Genomic DNA, 24,490 nt, shown 5'->3' on the forward strand with positions numbered 1-24,490 from the left:
TGAAACTGGTTCTCAGCTTTTAAGGCTAAATGGTAGAACACATATCAGTGGACAGTTATAAAAAACTGATTGATAGTGTTCCGTAGAGACTAGAGCCTCTTATAAAGATTAAAGGTTTCAGTTAGTTTTCCTGTAAATAAAGGTTATTTGTTGATAAGCAAGTGTCTGGATATTATCGATAGGGCATTGTACAGGGTGTCTGGAAAGTCACTGTACACCTATTTCAAAGGAAAGTAAGTTTTTAATGTTATTATTACGAATTGTTTGTTATTGCCCTATTTTTTTAAATAGTAGTCCATTACAATAGATGTTGAAATTGACCTCCATGGACATCCAAACAGGCCTGAACATGTTAATTTTATATTCAAAACCTTCAGTTCTTGTGCGATGGCTCTGATGTAAGCAGTTTGGAGTTCTTGAAGTGATTGTGAGTTTTTAAGTTTTGCAAACTGGGGGGGGGGTACAGATTTTTTTTGAGATTATTCGATCAGCAAAAATTTTGTGTAGGAGTGTAATAAATTGTATAGCAGTATGGGCAGTGGCAGAATCTTTTGGAACTATTAATTCTCAATTTTGTTCTTATTCAGTTCATTGATGAATTGGTAGAGAATATTGGAACAGTTATTGTTCAGAGGGTATTGTTTCATCGAAGAAGATAGGCCTAATGATTCTTCTTCTTCTGGATATAGCAACTGAAACACCAACTTTCTGTTGATGGAGAAGTGTTTGATATAGACTATGTGGATTTAGAATGTCCATAATGTCCATACCCTGACAAATGGAACCATGCTGCATTAGTGAAGAATACAAGATCTGGAATGCCATCAGTAATTTAAGTGATAAACTGTTGAAACCAGTGGCAGTAATGTACTCGTTTTTGGTGATCTGCTGCTTTTAATTCTTGGACAATTGTGATTTTGTTTGGGAAAAGGCATTGCTTCTTCCTGCTAAATGTGCAGTTGCAAGATTGATATTTTGCTGTCATGACAACTTCTGCATTGATTTTGAAGGACTTTTCAGCATTAAATCTGAAATGTCCAGAGGTTCCCATTCTGTCACTTTTGGTTGTCTTCCCCTATGCTTTGCATTATTTAAAGCATCTGGCTCATGAAATTTGTCTGTTAATGCCCGCACAGCATGCTGGTGTGGTACTGGTGTATTTCGAAATTTCTTAAATAAGTTTTCTCAGATGCTTTGTGTATGCTTGCTACACTTGTTGAAAATATACCCAAACAAAAAAAATACACTCTTGCAATGACAAAACCATTATTAATGCACTCCACAATAACTGTTTTGCAGTCAACTGACCTTGATATATGCCACTTAGTGCATGACATGATGGTGCAAGGTGACTCATATCACTCATATCATTTTGCACATTGCTGTCATGCAGATGTGTAGTGACTTTTTGAACACCTTGTATTCTAACTGGCACTCATGAGGGCACCAGAGATATTATTAGCCACCAATATGGATTTCAGTGCAAATCTTAGAGAGCATTAGCCTAGGCCTAACCTGCAAAAGCCGAGAGAGAGTATTAGTATCAGTCTATGCCTGGCTTACACTGCACCAACAAAAAAAAAAAACTGTGTTTCACTCTTCGTGTAGATGCTGATTTGGCTGACTTGAATTTCCCGGGCTCTAGGCTTCATCTATTCATGTAGGCATCTTATTCCAGTAATTAACAACTTTATAGTTAAAAGAAAACTTCCTACAGGCTATAACTCGACCCCAACCCTTATTATGAATTTGTGCCCCCCCCCCCCAGTTTATGAAGTATGGCATCATTTGTAACTATGAAAATTTCACAAGAGTATCAGGAAAGTTTGTTGTGTTATATCAGTCAAGTCATTTGTCATTGGTCATTACAGCCTGTTTGTACTTTCTGAACTTAAGTTGTGAAATGATAGAATGTCAGTGTGTTACAATACTTGAACAAACTTACGTCATGGTAGTTGTGTTGCAGACACTACAAAATCAGGCCTATAAGTACCTAAGTTTGAGGAGAATGTCATTACAGAATTGGCTTAATCACCCTATGAATTCTTTGATACATCTTTGTGATAAGTTAGAAAGCTGTATCATGGCACAACTCATTGCTCATCATGGCACTAATTAGATGGGATCTATCCAATTATATTAAGTGAGGCAGCAAATGAAGTAAGCAAAGCATTAGCCATAATTAGGAGAGCATCTTTGGATTTAGGAGAGGACCCTGTGGACTGAAGATGAGCAAATGTATCCCAGTTCACAAAGGGGGGAATCAAAGGGTGATACGAGTAATTGCAAACCTATTAGTTTAACTTCTGTTCCAAGGAAAATAATGGAGTCACTGGTTGAAGAAGTAATGGAGGACCATCTAGACATGCTGCAGTTATACCTCAGACATGGTTTTTATTAAGGAGAAATATTGTCTGACCAATTTGATTGGATACTATGATGTGGTTACAAAGAATTGGATGCAAAAAAATAATTTTATCATATACTAGGATTCCAGGAAAGCTTTTGATACTGTTGCACATAAAAGACTGCTGTACAAATTGGAGCAGTGTGACATTAAGGGCAAGTTGCTGCTATGGATGGTTGAGTGAGAGAAGACAGAGGGTGGTAATCAGTGGATCAATTAGTCCACAAAGAGCAATGTCCATTGCTCTTTGTGGACTAATGTTATTAGTGGAGCCCACCACTGTTTGGTGTTGGGCCCATTATTGTTTTCTGTATTTATTAATGATACTGATGAAGGCATATCTGGTTTATTGTCTAAGCTTGCAGATGATACAAAGGTTATGGTTAATGACAGAAATGACCAAGGGCTACTGCAACAGGATCTAGAAAAGTTAGGTAGATGGGCTAAGTAATGGCAATTGTTTAACATTGAAAAATGCAAAGTACTGCATATAATACAATGCCGCACCAACTGTGTGGTACTACAGAAAAGGCCCAGGCTGTACAGACCATTTAGGATTTTGGTTGATCATCTTTCCTACTACTTTCCCCCTCAGTGATTTCCATTTATTTGCCCTATTTAAGTGGCGCATCCGTAGCCAGGTGGGCAGGAGCAACAGTGCGTAGCACACGCTTCTTGATCAGACCAGGGTTCGAGCCCGTGACCACCAAATATGGAGGATGCAGAAAGGTCAGGAAATGACCACCGCATATCCCCGGAGCAATATGGCCTTAGTTGCTAATGCTCCAAATAACAATAACAACCATCATAACAGCCCTATTTGAGCAACAGTTTAGTGGCATCATTTTTCTAATGGCTCAGAGGTTGAAAATGATTGGTGTTACTGGCCGCAAAAGCAGCTAATGTCTTTTAAGCTACTGGTTTCAGAATTTGATGATAGCAGTGAGACGTGTATAAATGTTTTTGGTAAATATATTTTAAAATTAGTGCTATACTGAGGCAGTTTCCTGCTTGCTCCTTTTTTTCCCTTTGACTTACTGACACCTTTTTAAATTGTATTTTGATTTTGTGTTCCTACAGTTAATTTATTGGTAATATTACTCAGAGCAAAAAAAAAAAAAAAATTGCATTTCTGTTTGTACACTGTTTTATGAAGTAATATTAGTGAACACTCAGGATAGCGAAAAATGAAAAAGATCTGGAATAATTGTGCAGTCAGATATGAAGTTTTCTGAGTTGGGGCTTTGTCAATGATATACAAGAATTTTGCTACCAGGGATAAGGAGGTAATTATCCCTTTGTATAAGGCAATGTCAGTCTACAGCTAGAGTACTGCAGGTCTGGAAGCCTCATTTTAGGAAGGATGTGGAGCTGTTGAAACAAATTCAGATAAGGGCAACAAGATTTGTGAGGGGAACAAAGGGGTGCTCTTACCAAGAAAGGCTTCAGTTCTACAAATTGCAGCATCTAGAGACTAGGCACCTGTAAGGTGATCTAACTGAGGTGTTAAAGCTTTGAATGGATTGAGCAAGCTGAATGTTGATGGAATTCTTCTTCTTGCACAGACCACACACACACATAAGGGGACACAAATTCAAACTGAGGAAGGATAATGTGCAGAAGTTTTCCTTTAGCTAGTGGGTGGTTGATTGTTGGAACAACCACAGATTTACATCTGTTGTTGTAGAAGTTGATAGCTTAAATAAATTCAAGGAAGAACTGGACAAACTATTGGAGCAAATGAATATGGGTATGTTTTTTTTTTTTTGGCTGATGCTGTTATAAGCTTGCTTTCTTGCATCATTTGCCCCTACTAATACTAACTCTCTATCCCTGTGCAAATATAGTTCACAAACACTGGGTGTGTTTTTCACTGCAATCCTGGCTAAGATCAGAGATAACATTTTGGAAGTGGTACACGAAACCTTATTCACAGGAAGTTTCAAACTAGCCCGGAGTTTCAAATTCTTAGAATCACAGTTCACAAGTGCTGAAGAAGTGGCATAAAGTGAAGCTGTATAGGATTAAACTTTATCAGGCTTTATCAGAGGGTGACAGACAAATAGGTACGACCTTTATGAAGAGTTGTTACCCTGTATTGATGATGATGAAGACTTTCCTGGGACATTTGTATTTAGTAATGAAGCAACATTTCACTTAAGTGGTAAGGTGAATTAACATAACTTGCAGATATGTAGAGCAGAACATGTGCCTGTGACTTTCCTAAAGTGAACATCTTTTGTTCTGTGAGTCTTGAAAAGGTTTAAATTCCATTCTTCTTTGCAGCACTGACAGCAACAAGATTTTCATATCTAGACATGTTAGAACTGTTCTTGGTACCCTAAATGCAGAAAGACACTGAGATAGGAGACATTTCCTTCCAAGAAGACTGAATTTTGCTACATTATCACCAAAATGTTGCATCTTTTCATGATGATGATGATGAACTCTTCAACATGGAGGTTTGTCACCATGGTTACCTGACTTTGTGCCCCTTGATTTTTAATTCTGTACTTACATCAAGGACAAGTTAGATGTTCCTTCCCTGCCACACTCCTAGGAGGAACTGTATGACAGAATTGGTTGTGCAGTAACAAGTGTGGATCAAGCTATACTGTGGATGATGTGGCACACATCCCATCTGAAAGCAGTCTTGTCCTGATGATTTTTGCCAAATAAAAGTTAAGCTTTCAAATTGAATTTTAATTTAGAAATATTGTGTATTTGTGAGTGCATTACAGTGTATGTTATTATATTATTTTTGCCTATAAATTAAAAGGTGTTCTTGAACAATATTTTTTTCATTATAGGTTCTGCAGTTTTTTGCATTACCAAAGCTGTATGGGTACTGTATTTATGTCTTCCTGATTGTGTTAATAATGAAGAACATATAACTTATTTCATACTGATTTGTTTGAGTCCATTCACTTCACTGGTTGAACTGGGATTGGTTCTAGTGTTCCCTTTTACTCTTAGGCAGCTCTCAGAACTGCGAAAAGTTGCGACTCCTGAAAGTCAGAAAGTTAACATTCGAAGATTACTTGCACTTGCCAAGCCTGTAAGAAATAACTTTAAGAAATAAAGTAAGAACTTAAGAAATATTTATATAGAATTGCACTGTTATGTGAACTTTTATTTTGATACAGGTTTCTCTTGCTGATTGCAACCTTTCCGATGTTCAGTTTTGTTCATTTACAATTTTCTTTCTTCTTTAATTTTGCTGTCTAGAAACCAGGTTGAGTTTACTTTGAATAGGTTCAGTAAATTATTTGATAAGTTAATTTTTAAAAAAATTTAAATATCTGTATGCTTTTTTATTTTCTTATTTTCTTTAAACATGGTAATTATTTATAATATTTTGTATTTTTTAAATTATAAATCTATTGAATATATGGGTGTACTTATATTTTTAAGTATTTTTTTGTTATGCTGATATAAATATCTGTGTAATATTATGTTATGCATATAAGAAAACAATGGCTATTTTAAGATTCAGAAGTGCAGTTGTTTCAAAAAAAAAATGTTTAAGATATTGTTGAAAACTGGCAGTATTTTTCCTGCAAGAATGAAGATTATTTTAATCAAATAAGTGCTGTATTCTACTGATTTGGATGTAATGCCCTAGTGTCCCCAAAAACATTTTGGGATCACTGTTTTATCCCATTTTTTCATGCAAAGCTATTTCCTGAATACGGGTGGCTAAATTAATAATATATCATTTTGTTAATTTAGCATGGTTGATGAAGATTACTGTAATAAATAGCAGCACTTGTACATTTTACCTCTAACATTTTCAATGCACAAGGAATGTGTAATAAAGCATCAATACAAACTGTACATTTCTCTTCTTCATGTACTACTTATTGACATCATGTTGTGCTGTTTTTATGCCTGAAACAATCATGGTAAGCAGAAGCATTTTATAATTATTGATAAAAATGGAGCATAAAATTTTAATATATTTATTTGTCCATTCAGTAAAATGCCTATGCATAAATGAGTTTATAAGGAAGAATATTCAAAGGAATGGACATTAATCAAAGAAGATCACTTTGAATTGAAGATCAGTGCAGAGTATGCATGGCATTTTTAAGTGTTGAATGTGATGTTCTGGTTGACATAAAATCTTACTTAAAAAATGAAGAAAACATAAACAACTTTGCCAATGCTGACAGAACTGTGTCAAGCCTTAAGTGCCTGGAATGTAAATAGGAAAATGCCACCCTTACTACACGAAAATGTTCCAGTAATATTTCTGTTTTTATGTCCTTGAAACTTGCACCTGGATGCATTTCCAAGCTTCCCTGTTAACCTGATTGTAAGTTCTTCAAAATCCATCTGCTCTTTTATACTGAACAGTATTCCACCGAAGAATTAAAATAAAATGTTGCTAGTTTTTCTCACACATTTTTCATACTCACTTTTCTGAACAGTGCTAAGAAAAATAGGTTCTGATTTTTAAAAAAATGTTATGCAGATCAATACTCAAGTCTTGACACTGTTGCCAGTACCATTCATTTAAAGTTCCTTCACAATATTTCTTATAAATAAATAGGACAGAAAAATGAAATCGAGTGGAAGTCTCTGTACTGATAATGATTCTGCAGTAGCAACTGATTGCAAATTATTTCTGAAGTTCCATAAATTTTTTTATAAACCAAAAATATCTTATAAACAAAAAAAAAAAATCTAGTGAAAAATATAGTTGAATTTTCAGCCCTCTGCCTTGTCAAAAATGGACTCATGGGCACACCACTTTCAATCAGAATCCAAATATGCACCAGTGCAATGGAAGCCACCTGGTTTGCCCCCAACAAAGAAGTTTAAAGCTATGCTATCAGCAGGTGAAGTGATGGTAACTGGAATTATCATGGTGTTCTTTTTCGGCATTTTTCAAAATCATGAAGTATATAGTATGATCCATTGTTTACTATATCTTCATGATTTTGAAAAATGCCTATTTAAGCATCAGTTTAGTGGCATTTTTCTACTGGCTCAGAGGTTGAAAGTGATATTGCTGGCCACAAAAACAGCTAATGTCTTTTAAGCTGCAAGTTTCAGAATTTGATAAATGCAGTGAGATGTGTATAAATGTTTTTCGTAAATATGTTTTAAAATAAGTGCTTTACTGAGACAGTTTACTGCTTGCTCCTTTTTTTCCCTTTGACTTACTGACTCCTTTATAAAATGTATTTTGATTTTGTGTACCTGCAGTTAATTTATTGGTAATATTACTCAGAGCAAAAACAAAAAATTGCATATCTGTTTGTGTACTGTTTTATGAAGTAATATTAGTGAATATTAGGGTGCCCTAGAAAGCCAGGCAGATAAAAATTAATTGGTTTGCTTTTTTAAGTTCAGTTCTGTAAAATTTCCAATTTTTATTCTTCAGGGTAGGGGCTCACATCTGGTGAGAATGGGCTTGGCAAACCCAGGGTCCTGAGCTGGATATCATCATCCTTCTTTCTTGGTGATTCCCCCCCCCCTCTCTCTGAGTAACTCGGGAAATTATTTTGGCTGGTGCAGCATAAGCCTCAGGCTTCCTTGCATCATATGGCTAATAATAAAAATAAGGGTATCTTTAGAATTCATCTTGTCTTGGTTTCCATCTCTGAAAATATGGTCACTCAATTCATGAGTAAAAATTTTAAAGATTGTGAAAAATAAACATAATTGAAAACAACTTTCTGGTGATAAAAGATAAAAGGCAAGAAATAGTTAAAATGGTGCACTTTATAATTTTAGATATGTATTTAATAATTAGAATAAAATACATCTTTGCTAACAGCAGTCTTAAAATATTTTGGTTTCTTTCATGACCAGTGATGCTCATCACTGGTCACAAAAGTAATTTGTTTTGGTATATACTGTAAAAACCTATAAATAACTCTTGATTAACAAGAAGAATGTTAAATAAGTTAGGGGAGATAGAAAAATAGGAACATATTATTAGAGTTAACTAGTAAGCAAAACAAACTAATATTTTCAGTAGAAGGGTTTGAAGAATAAGTTTACAGAATAAAATAGCATTTAATTCTGATATTCTTTTATAGTTTGAACTATAGAAATTGGAGGTAAATGAAAAGCATATTTTTCATACTAATGCAGTTTAGCATTAGTAGAGGCATATGATGCAAGAAAGCAAGCTTATGCAGCATCAGCCAAAAGAAAAAAAAAAAAAAAAAAAAAAGCACTCCCATTTCACTCCACTGTTCAATCCAAATACCTGTCCAGCTGAGCCTTAAATTTATTTAGGCTATCAACTTCCACAATAAAGGATGGAAGTCTGTTCACCAACCAACTACCGGTTGGCTAAAGGCAAACTTCCCCACATCTGTCTTTCTGCAATTTGAATTTATGCCTTCTCAGGTGATTATTCTGAGAAAGAGGAAGAATCCCATCATCATTGAGCATGCTCAAACCATTCAAGGCTTTATACACCTCAATCAGATCACCTCACAGGTGCTTAGTCTCCAGACACTGTAATTTGCAAAACTTAAGCCTTTCTTCGTAAGAGCAACCCTTAGGTCCATTCACTAATCTTGTTGCCCTTCTCTGTACTTTTTCCAACAGCTCTACATTCTTCTTAAAATGAGGTCTGCAGACCTGTATACTGAAGGCGTAGTGAACTGAAGGCGTGACCTAACCATTGCCTTATTGGATAATCATCTCCTTATCCCTGCTATAAAAATTCCTCTATATCATTGACAAGACACCATGAGCTACTCTTGCAGACCGTCTGCACTGCTCAGAAAACTTCATATCTGTGTGCACAATTACCCCCAGGTCCTTTTCGTTCTCTACCACTGTCAGTGTAGTACCACAGAGTTGATACGTTAAACTGGGGTACAGTGTAGTACCACAGAGTTGATACGTTACTGTTTCCCATATGCAGTACTTTACATTTGTCAATGTTAAACTCCACCTCTGACCCCATCTGTTCAACTTTTCTAGATCCTGTTGCAGTAGCATACTGTCATTAGTGTCCTTAACAACCCTGCCAACCTTCATATCGTCTGCAGACTTGGATATTAAGCTTGATATACCATCATCAATATTATTTATAAATACAGAAAACAACAATGGACCCAACACTGAACTCTGAGGGACTCCACTAATAACATTAGTCCACGGTGAGCAGTGTCCATTGATTACCACTCTCTGCCTTCTCCCACTCAACCATCCCTTTATCCATAGCAGTAATTTGCCTCCAATGCTGGTGCCTCCATAGCCAGGTGGGCAGGAGCAGCACACACTTCTTGATTAGACCAGGGTTCGAGCCCGTGACCACCAAATATAGAGGATGCGGAAAGGTCAGGGAATGACCACCCCCATATCCCCAGAGCAATATGGCCTTAGTTGCTAATGCGCTTTAAAAAAAAAAAAAAAAAAAAACCAGAGCCTCCAATGCCACACTGCTCCAATTTGTTCAGCAGTCTTCCATGTACAACAGTATCAAAAGCCTTTCTAAGATCCAAATATATGATATGAAAGTTATTCCCTGCATCCAGTTCCTTTGTGACCACATCATAGTGTCCATTCAAATTGGTTAGGCAAGACTTTCCCTTAACAAAACCATGCTGTGTCTGAGCTATAACTGAAGTCTTGTCTAGATGATCCTGCAGTGCTTCTTTAACCAGTGCCTCCATTAATTTTCCTGGAACAGAAGTTAAACTGACAGGTCTATAATTAGTTGTATTGTCCTCTGATCCTTCTTTATGAATTGGGATAACATTTGCACATCTCCAGTCCACGGATACCTCACCTGAGTCCAAGGAAGCTCTCATAATTATGGCTAAGACTTTGCTTTCTTCCTTTGCTGCCTCCTTTAATATAACTGGATAGATCCCATCCACCCCGGGAGCCTTTTTTTATGTTTATCTTCAACAATTTCTCTTCCACTTTCCTCTCAGTTATTACAAAATCATCTAGCTTACTGCCAGAGTTTAATTCACCTCTGGGTGCCTCTGTAGCCAGGTGAGCAGGAGCAGCAGTGCGTAGCACACGCTTCTTGATTAAACTGGGGTTCGAGCCCGTGAGCCACCAAATATGGAGGATGAGGAAATGTCAGGGAATGACTACCGCATATCCCCGGAGCAATATGGCTTTAGTTGCTAATGCTCCTAAAAACCAAACAACAACAATTCACCTCTGGAATTCCCCTCCCTGATAGGCCCCAAGTGCCAAGCAATTCTGTGATCAAGTGACTTTGCTCTGAATTAGCGCTCTTTCTTGAAGTAGAAATCGTTTCCTTATTTAAAGCATTTATTAACACACAATTAAATAATCCATAGTAAAGAAAGCAACTTTACTATATTAAGAAGGAAAGCAACCTTCTCTTCCCCTTTAATTTTTGTTATATCTTAATTAGTAATCTCCTAGTGCTTGGTCACAGGGTGGCACTGCTCCTGTCTCCACGTGGCGGGGGCCGGTAACCTGGAAGGGAAAAGCTCTCCCTTCCAGGGTGAAATGGAGCGAACTGACTCCAATACCCAGGAATCCACTGGGTCAACGGACCTGAATAGAACTGATCCAAGATATGAGAAATCTAATTCTTTCAGAGACACCTCTAAGGCAATCAGAAATGGCGATAGAAATGACTCTGTCTCCACAAAGAGATTAAAAACTGACGTTAAAGTTTTAATATCTCTAATGTATATTATTATATATTCAAATACTGAGAAAGCGGTAGGGCAATTGTCACCCTTTCTCATACAAAAGACTCTTGAGAGTTATGTCGGCCCACCAAAACAAGTGAAAAGACTAAAATCAGGCGACATTTTGGTAGAAACGGCTAATGCTAAACACTCCGAAAAATTATTACAAATGACAAACTTTGCAGGAATACCAGTAATAGTATCCCCACACAATACATTCAATACTTCAAAAGGTGTCATTACAGAATGGGACCTTCTAAATGTGCCCGAAGAGGAAATTCAAATGGAACTTCAGGAACAAGGAGTCATCAGTGTTAAAAGAATTAAAATTAAAAAAGAAGGGATAATCACCCCCACCAGGAATCTGATACTCACTTTCAGCACGCCTAAATCACCCAGATCAGTAAAAGCTGGATATCTACACTGCAATATAAGACCGTATATCCCAAATCCTCTCCGTTGTTTCAACTGTCAGAAGTTTGGTCACTCACAGATGGTATGTAGAGGAAAATTAACATGTGCAAACTGTGGTTCGCAAGAACATGCCACTTCTACTTGCACAGCTGGAAACCATAAATGTGTATATTGTAAACGGGAACATACTGCATATTCAAGGGAGTGTGAAATTTGGAAGAAGGAAAAAAATGATACAAAAATACAAAGCAGAAAATGGAGTTTCATATCAGGAAGCTAAAAAGGCGATTACAATAAATATAGCAAACAAACCTTCTTATGCGCAGATTACCACAATTAAAAAGGCTCCGGAAATTAAATTACCCAATTCAAAATGTTGTGGCGCACAAACGGATGTTACAAACCCCCCAGGAGAATCCATCTCAGAATGGGTTCGTGAGTTTTACAAACCATCTCTCCTTTATCTTTCCCACCAGATAATTCAGAAAATGTAAGAAGAAAAGCAAACAAAAAAAAGATAGGTAGTACAGGAAAAAAAGATTGCAGAACAAATGGACACAGATGCAAGAAACCAAGGAGAGGAACCAGTTCACAAAATCTTCTCTGAAGAAGAAATGGATACGGGTAGACCATATTTTTCAAAGAAAGACAAAACCAAGGTAGACAAAGTTAAATCAGCCCCAAGGAAACAATCCGAGGGAACATCTAACTCCAAATGACAGATACGATTATCCAATGGAACTGTCGAGGTTTTCACTCAAACACTAATGATGTTATAGACCTCATCACCCAGTACCACCCACTAAGTAGCTTCAGGTTTTATCACTTTTAATCCAGTTTATTTTAAATAATTTTATTGCTTCGGTATTTTTAACGTTTTTATCGTAATTTATTGTAATATTTTAGTCTTCCGATATTGTTTTCATTATATTTTATTTCTGTATATTTTATTTTTATTTTTATAGTAAAAATTTTTAATTCCTTGGCTGGTGTTTGTCTTTAATTATTGCAGCACAAAGTATCTGCCTACAAGAAACCTATTTAAAACCACAGGACAATAGTATAATCAAAAATTATATCACATATAGAAAGGATCGCATAACGAATGGAACAACGAGAGGAGGAGTTGCAATATTAGTTAACAGACATGTACCTTCCCAAACAATACCATTGAACACACCATTAGAAGCAGTTGCAGCCTGTCTAGCAATAGTCTTCAACATTACCATAGCCTCAATATATCTATCCCCTAATCAAGAATTCCGATTTAAGGATTTAGAAGAGCTGATCACTCAACTACCACCTCCATTCTGCATCTTAGGTGACCTAAATGGACATCACCCACTATGGGGCGATCCCAAAATAGACCAGAAGGGTAAGCAAATAGAAAAATTAGTTGTTGAGAACAACCTAATGATTTTAAATGATGGCACACACACACATATTTCCACCTTCCATAAAAAAGCAGTTCTGCAATAGACTTATCAATCTGTTCCCCAACACTGTTCCCTATGACTAAATGGAGCTTGCACGAGATTCCATTGAGCAGCAACCACTACCCCATTATTTTGAAAATCATGAAGAAAATGCCATGCCAAGCCAGTAGGCACTCCAGATGGAAAATATATGATGCAGATTGGGAAACATTCAGGTTACTAGCCAAGTTAGACTGCAACATTATTAAACGAGAATCAGTACAAACATTAGTAGCCTATGTTACTGATAGTATGCTTCAAGCTGCGGAAAAGACAATACCTAAAACATCTTCTAACAAAGGGTGCCGGGAAGCTAAAAAAGAGAGAAATAGAGCCTGGAACCTCTTTTGCAAAAATCCAACAACAGACAATCTGATAAAATTCAAGAGAGCCAGAGCTAAGGTCAGGAAAGTGCAAAAAATAAGCAAAAAAGCTGCTTGGATGAAATTTGCATCCACTATAACTATTTCCACAACAGCTACACTTATCTGGAAAAAAGATCAGAAGGATGACAAACAATTCTCAATTAAACCCCTCTCCATTGCTAAATTGGAAAGGACAGTTGGTTACAAATACCTTAGATATAGTCAGTGTGCTTGGTGAAAATTTTTCGAATACATCTGCTAATTGTGCATACCCCACTGCTTTCAAAACGTACAAGAAAGAGGCTGAAAAAATAAAACTAAACTTTTCTAGCAATCAGTGTGAACAATACAACTTGCCGCTCACAGTAGCAGAACTAAAACAAACTCTGCTACAGGCGAAACACAGCGCAGTCTGTCCTGATGAAATCCATTATGCAGTGATACAACAATTAGATGAACAGTCTCAATTAGCCCTGTTAGATCTATACAACAAAATATACCTTGAAAATTCTTTCCCAAACAAATGGCACCATGCAATAATACTATCTCTCCCAAAACAGGGAAAAGATCTATCAGACCCACAGAACTATCGTCCCATAGCTTTGACTAGCTGCTTAGGCAAGATCTTAGAGAAAATGCTCAACAATAGACTAACATGGTATCTAGAAAATAATGATTTTCTCAACTCAGAACAATTTGGCTTTAGAAAAATCGCTATACCTTGGATGTACTTATACAACTGGAAAATCAAGTAAGAAATGCTTTTCTCAGGAAACAACACCAAGTCATGATTAATTTTGATATCCAAAAGGCATATGATACCACGTGGCGATATGGTATACTTAAAAGATTACATCAACTTGGCCTTAGAGGACATCTACCCCTCTACATATACAATTTCCTTAAGAATCGGACTTTCCAAGTTCGAATGAACAATACATTTTCCAATATATTTTATCAAGAAGAAGGGGTCCCTCAAGGATCTGTACTTAGTGCCACACTTTTTTGCAGTCCACTTCAGCACAATAATAGAACAAATCCCAAACAATATCTTTACAACTGTTTATGCTGATGATTTCAGCATTTCTTATCAAGTGCAGCATATGAGCACAATAGAACGGCAATTGCAAGTAGCCATTAACAGAGTCATAAAATGGACAGAAAGAAATGGATATATAATATCGGTACAAAAGACTGCTTGTATACATTTCTGCAGAAAAAGGAATCTCCATCTTGACCCAGAACTCAGGCTGAAAGAACAGATCATCCCAGTTAAAAATAGTGTCCGTTTCTTAGGATTAGTTTTTGGCAAAAAACTGACTTTCCTAGAGCATATCAGTCACATAAAGAGTCCACTGTTTGAAGAAAACGAACATCTTGAAGGTCCTATCTGCTATATCCTGGAGAGCAGACAGGACAATCCTACTACATTTATATCGCCTTCTCATTCGGTCTAAGCTAGACTATGGTGCCCCAGGCTATGACTCGGCAAGACCTAGGGCCCTGAGATGGCTCGACCTGGTACATCACTGCGCACTCCGTTTAGCCCCTGGAGCTTTCTGCACCTCACCCGTGCAGAGCCTGTACGCTGAAGCTCAAGAACCTCCTCTGCAAATCAGAAGACAAAATCAATTACTCTCTTATGCAGCTAAAATAAAATCCTTACCAGACCACCCTCTGCAGAAAACTCTTTTTGCTTCTGAATGGGAACAACATTATCAGCAACGACAAAGAATCAATAAACCTGCGAATATGAGATTAAAAAACCTTCTTCTCATTAGAGAGAGCTTAACCTAGATAACATAATTCCGCTGACGAAGCAGTCTACTCCACCATGGATAATCAGACAACCTTTATGCGACTTCTCCTTCCACATTTGGGGCAAACAAACCCTTTCTCATATAAACCATCAACAGCTGCATGTTGCTTATAAGGCACAATTTTCAGATCATTGCTTTCTATATACAGATGGATCCAAAACTGATTCTCATGTGGGAGTGGCAGTTTACTTTTCTGACATCACATTGCCCCAAAAACTCCCAAAAGACTGTAGCATTTATACTGCAGAACTGCAAGCCATTATGTTAGCACTAAACAAAATCGACCATTCAGGTTTTCAAAACAGCATAATTTTTACTGACTCCCATAGTTCCATGATGGCAATACAAAATATCAGTTCTAACAAACATCCACTACAACAGCAGATTCAATACAGAATATCAAAACTCCTTGAACAACATTGTAACATTACATTTTGCTGGATCCCAAGTCATGTTGGAATACATGGTAACGAGTAAGCAGACAGAGCTGCCAAAGAAGCGGACAACAATATTTCTGCATCAGAATATATCCCTTTCTCAGACTACAAACACGTTATTGATCACAGTGGGATACATCACTGGCAGCAGCAATGGCAAGTACTTACCACTAACAAATTGCATCAGATTAAAAGATTACTCCAACCATGGAAATCCAGCATTCATAAAAATAGATGCAATGAAGTGATACTTGCTAGGTTAAGGATAGGACACACGTGTTTCAGTCACTCTTATCTTTTGCGACGAGAGGATCCCCCCTATGCCCTATCTGTCACACACAACAAACAGTAGAACATGTACTGATTACTTGTCTGGCTTTTACAGATGACCGCTGAAACTCCTTCAAAGAGCTAAACAAATATCACTCCCTCACTCTCAAAACCATACTGGAAGGTAGAAAAAATATAGCAATGTTTTTCAGTTCCTCAAGAAAATAAATTACTATAATCAAATATAAAACTAAATATTATCTCTAAAGCAAGCTATAGTCATTCTCTGTCACTCTTGGAAATTATTAGCAGCAATATACGAATTAGAATGAAACCGTTATATAAAAACTTACAGCCGCATTTTAGCCGCAGTAGCTCTTGCACCAAGAATTCTTAAATCAAATGAAATCAAATCAAACCTCCTGAATAACTCCTCATGTGTGAATGAATGTAGGTGCAAAATACTCATTTAGTTTGTTAGCCACCTGAGCATGATCATCAACAGTTGAACCATCAATATCCAGTGGACCAATCTGATTCATCCCTTTCCTTCTAGAGTTTACATAGGAACTGTAAACTAGACTTTACTGTACTTTCCTTCTAGAGTTTACATAGGTAAAGAACTCTTTTCTGTTTTTCTTTGCATCCTTTGCCAAAGATTTCTCATAATCTGCCTTTGCCTGCCTAATCTCCTTTGACTAAGTTACAGACCAGCTTATATCTATCATAGGCTCCCATGTCACCCATTAATTTATGTATCCCATGCAATTTTTCTTCTCTGCCATATGTCTCATTAGTTCATCTGACATCCATTTAGGCCTAAACTTTGAACAATATTTCCGAGTTTGTATGTAAAGCCTAGTAGTTTCCAAGATAAATTCTTTGAATGCTTCCCATTTTGAATTTGCTGTTGGTAACATCATCAGTTGGTCCCATTGTATAGAATTTAAATACTGTCTCAGACCACTGTAGTCGCCTCTACGAAAGCAAAAACCCTTCCCTTTACCCCTGATGGTAGTTACCTCTTTGAGTAAATCCCACTTCAGCACACTATGATCACTGCCATCTAGTGGCTCCTTTATCTGCAGATTCTTAATGCATGAAGAATCACTACTGATAATCAGATCAAGAGTATTACTCCCTCTAGTTACCTCCCGAACATACTGAACATTGTTTGTGAGTGTCGGAACTTCAGTGTGTTCCAGTATGACATGCAAGGTTGTAGAAAAATGAACTGGCTAGCTTCATTTGCACCAATTTCGTGGGGGTCATTCTGGTACCCCTTGACATGAGCATTTGTACGTGGTGAAGGCACTTCCCAGTGATGCTGCTGGGCATCCAGATTAGCATCACTGAGATCCAATGCCTAGGTTCCAGGCTAACATCCCATGATGTTAGCCCGGAACCTAGGCATTGGATCATCTGGTGTGTTTGCTGTGTGCTGCGACCCATGGAAATTTGAAAGGGGAAATCCTGTGGTTGAGTGACCAAGCTTAAACACACAACTTTGATCCCTGCTTTGACAAGACAGGTGGTTCTGGAAGGCTTGGCCAGGTTTAGTCGACTTGTGAATTCACCTATACATGTCAACTGTATCAATGCCACCCCCTACCCTCCTGGTCTGAGGGATAGGATTCAAGCTGGCGGTGGAACGGGTATGGGTAGCCCTGGCATCCTGCTCCCAATCGTATTTATTGCTTGCCAGGTAGTGGGCTTCCCATTTGGACTTTGTGATGGATGGGGAGCCCGGGCACTGAACTAAAATTAAAAATCATTATGAATACTGATAAACTTATTTCTTCTGGGCCTCAACATGATCCCTATCTGAGAAAACAAACAATGAAACAAAAGATGCTAATGCAGCTGAGACCTTGAACTGAAATACTGTCAACGCCTATCCCAAGGTTTTTAATCATCCATTCCAATATCGAGAAACGTATTGGAAAAAATCTCGCCCTTTTTTATACAGAAGGGTTAAGAGGAGTTATCAAGTTCACCTAAATCAGTAGAGAGACTTCGTTCTGGGGATCCCTTAATTGAAACCAAAAATGTTAGGCACTCTGAGTAGCTACTCAGAGCAATATTGATTACTGTAACACCACACAGAACAGTAAACTCATCAAGAGGTGTCATTTCATAGTGGGACCTTCCTGAAGTTACTTAGGAGGAAATCTACTCTGTATTAAAACCACGGAGTGATTGCTCTTAAAAGAATTTCTGTGTAGGAATGGGAAACTTGTTCCCAATAGAAACATCATCCTGATGTTTAATTCACTGATGTCTCCTAATGAGATCAAAGCAAGCTATATCAATTGTGTCCCCATGTTTCAAATCCCTTACAGTGCTTCAGGTGCCAGAAATATGGACACTTACAATTGGCCTGCTGTGCAGCCCTTGCATGCACTTGATGTGCTGCAAAGGACCATGGAACAGCATCATGTTCAGCTACAAAACCCACCTGCCAACTGCCAAGGAGAACATCCAACTTACTCATGAGCGTGCCAGAGGTGGAAAGAAGAAAAAGAAATTCAGTGACTTAAGGCAGAGCTGAACATATCATATCAGGAGGCAAGAAAAGCAGTGAAACCTACAAATATAAACAAACCCACTCACTTCCTGAACTTAGCAGGTAGGTGTTTCATCAGAACTCAGACTGATATGACCATCCCTCAAAAAGAGTAATTCACTGCCATTGTATATAACCCAAGGGGCTCACATCTGGTGAGTATGGGCTTGGCACACCCAGGGTCCTAAGCTGGATATCATCATTCTTCTCTTTCTTGGTGATTCCCTTCTACTTCTCTGAAAGTGTTTGGGAGGTTTAGATCTTTTCACAGATAAGATTACTGTATTAGTTTGACAATTCATGGTGTATTCAATAGTAAGAAAAAGTGAGTGGGACATACTGTATGAGGTTATGAAATTTTTGGATATGGCGTACACATGGTAAGAATATACCCAGATCCTTGACATAACGTGGCCTCGACAATGCCCCTGCATACACACTACTTGGACTCCCTCCAGTCACTACCTGGTCCTTAAACGTAAAGCTGAAAAAGAAGTCTTTAATTTTACGTCCAAGGGTGTTTTACCCATACAATGGGCTATTTACCATTGATGAGCTGAAAATAGCTATTGCTCTTACGAAGGCTAGTGCCATTAGACCAGACGACATCCATTATGCACCAAAAACTATGGACCATCTGCTCTTCCTATACAATAAAATCTTTCTTGAAAAACAATTTCTGGACACTTGGCACAAGGCAACTGTTCTTGCTTTTGCTAAGTTGGTAAAGGATCTTAAATTTCCAAAAAAATTATCGACAAATTGCTCTGATTAGCTGTTTGTACAAAATATTGGAGAGAATGGCCAACACTCTCTTATACGATACTTAGAACCAAAGACCTTCCCTGCCCTGCATTCAGTGTGGCTTCTGAAGGAACAGTTACACTTTGGACCACTTATCTATTCAGGAAACATCTATTTAAGATATTTTCCTACAAAGAGAGCACCTGGTGTCCATGGAGAAAGCGTATGACACGACTTGGAGATTTGGTATTTTAAGAGACCTGTATAAACTAAACTCAGTCTAAGGAGTCGCTTCCATTTTTATTAAAACTTTTTAATCTGTCGACTCTTCCAATTTAGACTAGGATCCACCTTCTCTTGTGCAGCCGACCGGGCTAGCCAGGTGGGTAAAGTGCCTGCCTGGCAACCCAAAGGTCGCGGGTTCGAATCCCGCCTCAGGCTTGGATCAAAGTACTGCAAAAGCTTGGGAGGTGTATTATGGCCACAGAAGCCGATGCGCCAACAACTACCAAAAAAAAAAATCTCTTGTGCCTTTTGCAAGAGGAGGGAGTACCACAAGCATCTGTTGAAGTGAAACTTCTTTAGGTGTGCCCAGGCAGTTTTCATATGGGAGTAACTTGTGTCTGTGGATTGACACAAATTGTCATGAAAATGCAACACAAAATGATGCACAAGTGACGCAATGCGACGGCATATGTAGCAGCGACGCACAATGCAATCAGTACACCTGCAGTGCGGCCACAGCATAAATCACACATTTGTTGTGTTTACGTTTTAAATTGCTATATCTCAGCAGTTTCTAGCAGTCCAATTTTAAAATTTTAAAAACCAAAATATTTCTTTCGCCATTATCTACCATATTTCACAAAAAATTTCAATGGAAAAAAATTTATAATTCAACATGCCAAAGACTAATAGTGAGTGTTGTAAGACATAGAGCACGTATATGTGCAATGCGACCACAGGAAACCCCCTCCATTGAGTACAAAGGAGGTGGTATAAACATTTCAAAAGATTCCAAAGAAGTGAACTTAACTTCCGCTACGTGCTCGGCACACACAATTTTTTTTTTTTTTTTGGGTGTTACATTTTTTGCCATTAAGCGAATTCCATTACTGAACAACTTCCTCCAACCATAAGTACACTCTATGTTGATGACTTCAGCATATTTTCTCAGTCATGCAATGTGAGGGTTATTGAAAAACAACTGCAACAAGCCATTGATTGCCTCAACTCTTGGGCATTGGCCAATGGTTTCAGGTTCTCCCCCAGAGAAGACCATTTGTATCCATTTTATCATAAGCATAACCTTTACCCTGAATCTGAATTAAGACTTGTAAGATCAAAATTAGATTATGGGTCTCAGGTGTAGCGTCTGGTAGAAACAGCATCCTTTGGTGGCTTGACCTTATTCACCATCAGGCTATTTGTATTGTTATTGTTTTCAGAACATCTCCTGAAAAAAATCTGTGTCGAAGCTAATGAACCATTGTTGTCCCTTCATTGCAAACAGTTGTCTCTGCAGTACGCTGTCAAGCTGAAATCCTTGTCAGACCATCCCACGTGGACACCCATTTTTGAGCCACACTGGGAAAATCTGTACATTTGTCAGACTGCCAATCATTCATTCGGTATTCATATCCAAGATCTATTCAAAAATTTGGACATGACGGTAGACAATGTTGACCCATCACCTAGACAATCTCTTCCACCCTGGCATGCTCGTATTCCCAGCTTCAACTTCTCTCTCAACAATTGGCGGAAGGATAGTACTCTATCTGCTGTCTACCTACAGCTCTTTTTAGCACACCGATCTGAACATTCTGACTTCCCAGTCTTCACGGATGGTTTGAAGTAAGAGGTGTGTGTTGGATTTGCAGCTGTCTTCCCAGACGCTATGATATCTGAGCAGATTCCTGCCAAATGCAGCATATTCACTGATGAGCTGCATGCTGTTGAACTAGCCTTGGATCACATATAAACACACCATCACAAAAAATTCATTATATATACTGATCCTCTCAGTTCATTGCAGGCTTTGTCATTGATGAGGTTCAATCCTCATCCAGTCCTGTCCTGAGTACAGCAGAGGCTACATTTCCTTTCTGAATTGGAATTTGGTATTCGCTTTTGCTGGATCTCTAGCCACATCGGGATCTTGGGAAATGATTTGGTGGCATGGGCATGCTGAAAATAAGTTATACGAGATTAAGCCTGTAATCAAACATTAGCCATCTAGTCTGTGTAGGGACCATAAAGAGGAAGTTGTTCTAGCTCTGCATAGGACACAGTTATCTGATGCATGCTTTTTTGCTGAGGGCTAATGTCTCTCCTATGTGTGAGCATTGTGACACCATTTTAACTGTGAAACATATCGTTATTGAGTGTCCTAGATTTTTAAATGCACTGCTTTTATGTTTTAGTGCTTTTAACTATCTGACTGAGCCTTGTACACTCAATCAGGTTTTAAATGACAAAGATATGGTCGCAATTTTTAACTTTTTTTAAAAAATTACAAACCTTTATACACATAAATGTTTTTAGAACATGTCATATATATATATTGCCATTTTTTTTACCTGACTTTATTTTTATCTAAATTTACTTGTCTTTTAGCCATTTGTACATATTAATATAGCATTTTATTTTTAAGTAACTTGTGTTTTAATATATTTAAAGATTCAATACCTTTCAAATTAATTCTCATGTGCCATAAAAACCAAAATCAATCAACCATTCTGGAGTTAGCATTAGCAGTGGCAAATTTGGCTGATACTTATACAGTATCAGCCAAAAAGAAAAAAAACAAAAATGACACCTCACATTTCATCATTAATCTATCAACTTCCACAACAACAGATGGAAGTTTGTTCCAGCAATCAACCACTCGTTGGCTAAAGGCAAACTTCTGCATGTCTGTTCTGCAACCTTCCTTCCTCCATTTGAATTTGTGTCCTCTCGTGTGTAGTCTGAGCAAGAGAAAGGATTCCGTCAGCATTGAGCTTGCTCAATCCATTTAAAGCCTTAACACCTCAGTCAGATCACCTCACAAGTGTCTAGTCTCCAGACGCTGCAATCTGCAGAATCGAAGCCCTTTTTGGTAAGAGCACTTCCTTTGTTCACTTCACGAATCTTGTTGCCCTTTTCTGAACTCGTTTCAGCAGCTCCACATCCTTCCTAAAATGAAGCCTCCAGACCTGTATACAGTACTCAGGATGTGGCCTGACCATTGCCTTATACAAAGGGATAATCACCTCCTTACCCCTGCTAGCAAAATTACTGTATATCATTGACAAAACCCCATGAGCTTTCCTCCTGGCAGCTTCTCTGCATTGCCCACAGAACTTCATATCTGACTGCACAATTATCCCCAGGTCTTTTTCATTTTCCACTACTCTGAGTGTAGTACCACACAGTTGGTCCACTACGATGGGGTTACTGCTATCCATATGCAGTACTTTGCATATGGATAGCAGTTACAGTCTACTCATTCTGTTGTTTATTTCTCTATCTCATCTTCGGTCTTTAATAAAGACAGTTCCTAGATATACAAAAACTAACTTATTTGTTTACTTCTTCTAATTTTTGGTTATTTAGTTTACATTTAAAATTTTTCTTGCTTCTCCTAACTTGCATGACTTGGTTTTGTGTAACTAAGTTTCATGCCAAATTTTCTACAACCACTAACTAATTCATTTAGAGCTTCTTGAAGATCTTGCACACTATTGTTTAACAGCACAATATCATCCATGTTTAATAGTGATTGAATTTTTACATTTCCCATACTGAATTTTGTCAGTAACTTGCATTCTTTAATTAAATGGTCCATGAGAACTACGGATATATGAGAGGTAAGGGGAATGATAATAAGGTCCACACTCTCCAAGTTTAACCTTAAAACATGTTCCTGTGCTCCATTTGTAATGGCACTAAAGAAGGGGTTCTTTAGTGCCATTTTTATAAAAACCTTTTTATTCCAAGATCATCATCATCAGCCATTTTCAATCCACTGCAGGATCAAGGCCTCTCCAGCAACTTTCCAGTTCCTTCTGTTTTGAGCACTGGCCATCCATTTACTACCACAAACTCATGAATTTCATCTATCCATCTCCGTTTTCTTCTAGCTCCTCTTGGGTACCATTCTGTTATTTTCTTAGTCCATCTGTCATCATGTCTTCGAGCTATGTGTCCTGCCCAAGACCATTTTAGTTCTTTAGTTTTGATAAGAATGTCCTTTACTTGAGTTTGCTGCCTAATCCATGTGTTTCTCTTCTTATCTAACAGTCTGATTCCCAATATAATTCGTTCCATTCTTCGCTGTGTAGTTCTCAGCTTCTCTTCCATTCTTTTGGTGAGTGCCCAAGTTTCACTTCCATAAGTCATGGTGGGGAGTATACATTGGTTTATTATTTTACGTTTCAGACAAACTGGGATATTGTTCTTCAGTATGTGACTATATTTCCTGAATGCTATCCATACAAAATTTGTTCTTCTCTTGACTTCCAGCCATTTATCATTATTACAGCTAATAACTTGTCCCAGAAAAGTATGACTCCACCTTTTCAATTACTGCTCCTTCAATCATTATTTCCCTTTCTGTGGCATACTTGTTCATCATTACTTTTGTTTTAGCCATGTTCATCTTGAGTCCAAAATCCTTACTAACTGTGCATAACTGATTAAGATTTTCCTCTAATTCTTTTGGATCGTGGCTTATGACCACAATGTCATCTGCAAATCGTAAATGGTTTAGGTACTCTCCGTTCACATTGACTCCTTTCTGCGACCAGTCTAATCTTCTGAAAGCATCCTCAAGGGCAGCAGTAAACAGCTTCGGAGATATTGTGTCTCCTTGTCGAACTCCTTTCTCGATTTTAAATTTCCTACTGTCTTTGTCTAGTCTAATAAAGGAGGTAGCAGTCTCATATATTTTCTTCAAAATCATAATATATGGGGTATCTATGCCTTGTCTTTGCAGTGCCCGAAACATTGCCTTATGCTGTATGGAGTCAAATGCCTTTTCATAATCCACAAATGCCAGGCATAATGATGTTTTATATTCATTTGCTTTCTCCATTAGCTGTGATATTACGTGAAGGTGATCCATTGTTGAGAATTTTGTCCTAAAGCCAGCTTGCTCTTTCGGTTGATTCTCATCAAGTATTCTTTCTAATCTGTTAGTAATGACCCTTGTGAACAACTTGTAGATGTGGGATAACAAGCTAATTGGTCTATAATTTCCCATTTCTGATTTATCTCCTTTCTTATGCAGCAAAACTATGATTGCATTATTCCACTGCTTAGGCGTCACACCTTTTCTAATGCACTTTGTGAA

General features: G+C 37.7%; 1 protein-coding gene across 1 annotated transcript in view; it reads left to right on the top strand.

Moving 5' to 3' along the window:
- LOC150086017 (uncharacterized) overlaps positions 1-24,490 on the top strand; it is a 210,007-nt gene that overhangs the window by 34,420 nt on the left and 151,097 nt on the right. Inside the window, exon 3 of the mRNA XM_090374773.1 lies at positions 5,218-5,465. Coding sequence (XP_090230899.1) covers positions 5,218-5,465 — 248 coding nt within the window. The remainder of the gene's footprint in view (positions 1-5,217; positions 5,466-24,490) is intronic.

The sequence above is a fragment of the Mastigoproctus giganteus genome, chromosome 5, assembly GCF_048544385.1.
Source record: "Mastigoproctus giganteus isolate SK-2022 chromosome 5, ASM4854438v1, whole genome shotgun sequence".
Classification (NCBI taxonomy): Eukaryota; Metazoa; Arthropoda; class Arachnida; order Uropygi; family Thelyphonidae; genus Mastigoproctus; species Mastigoproctus giganteus.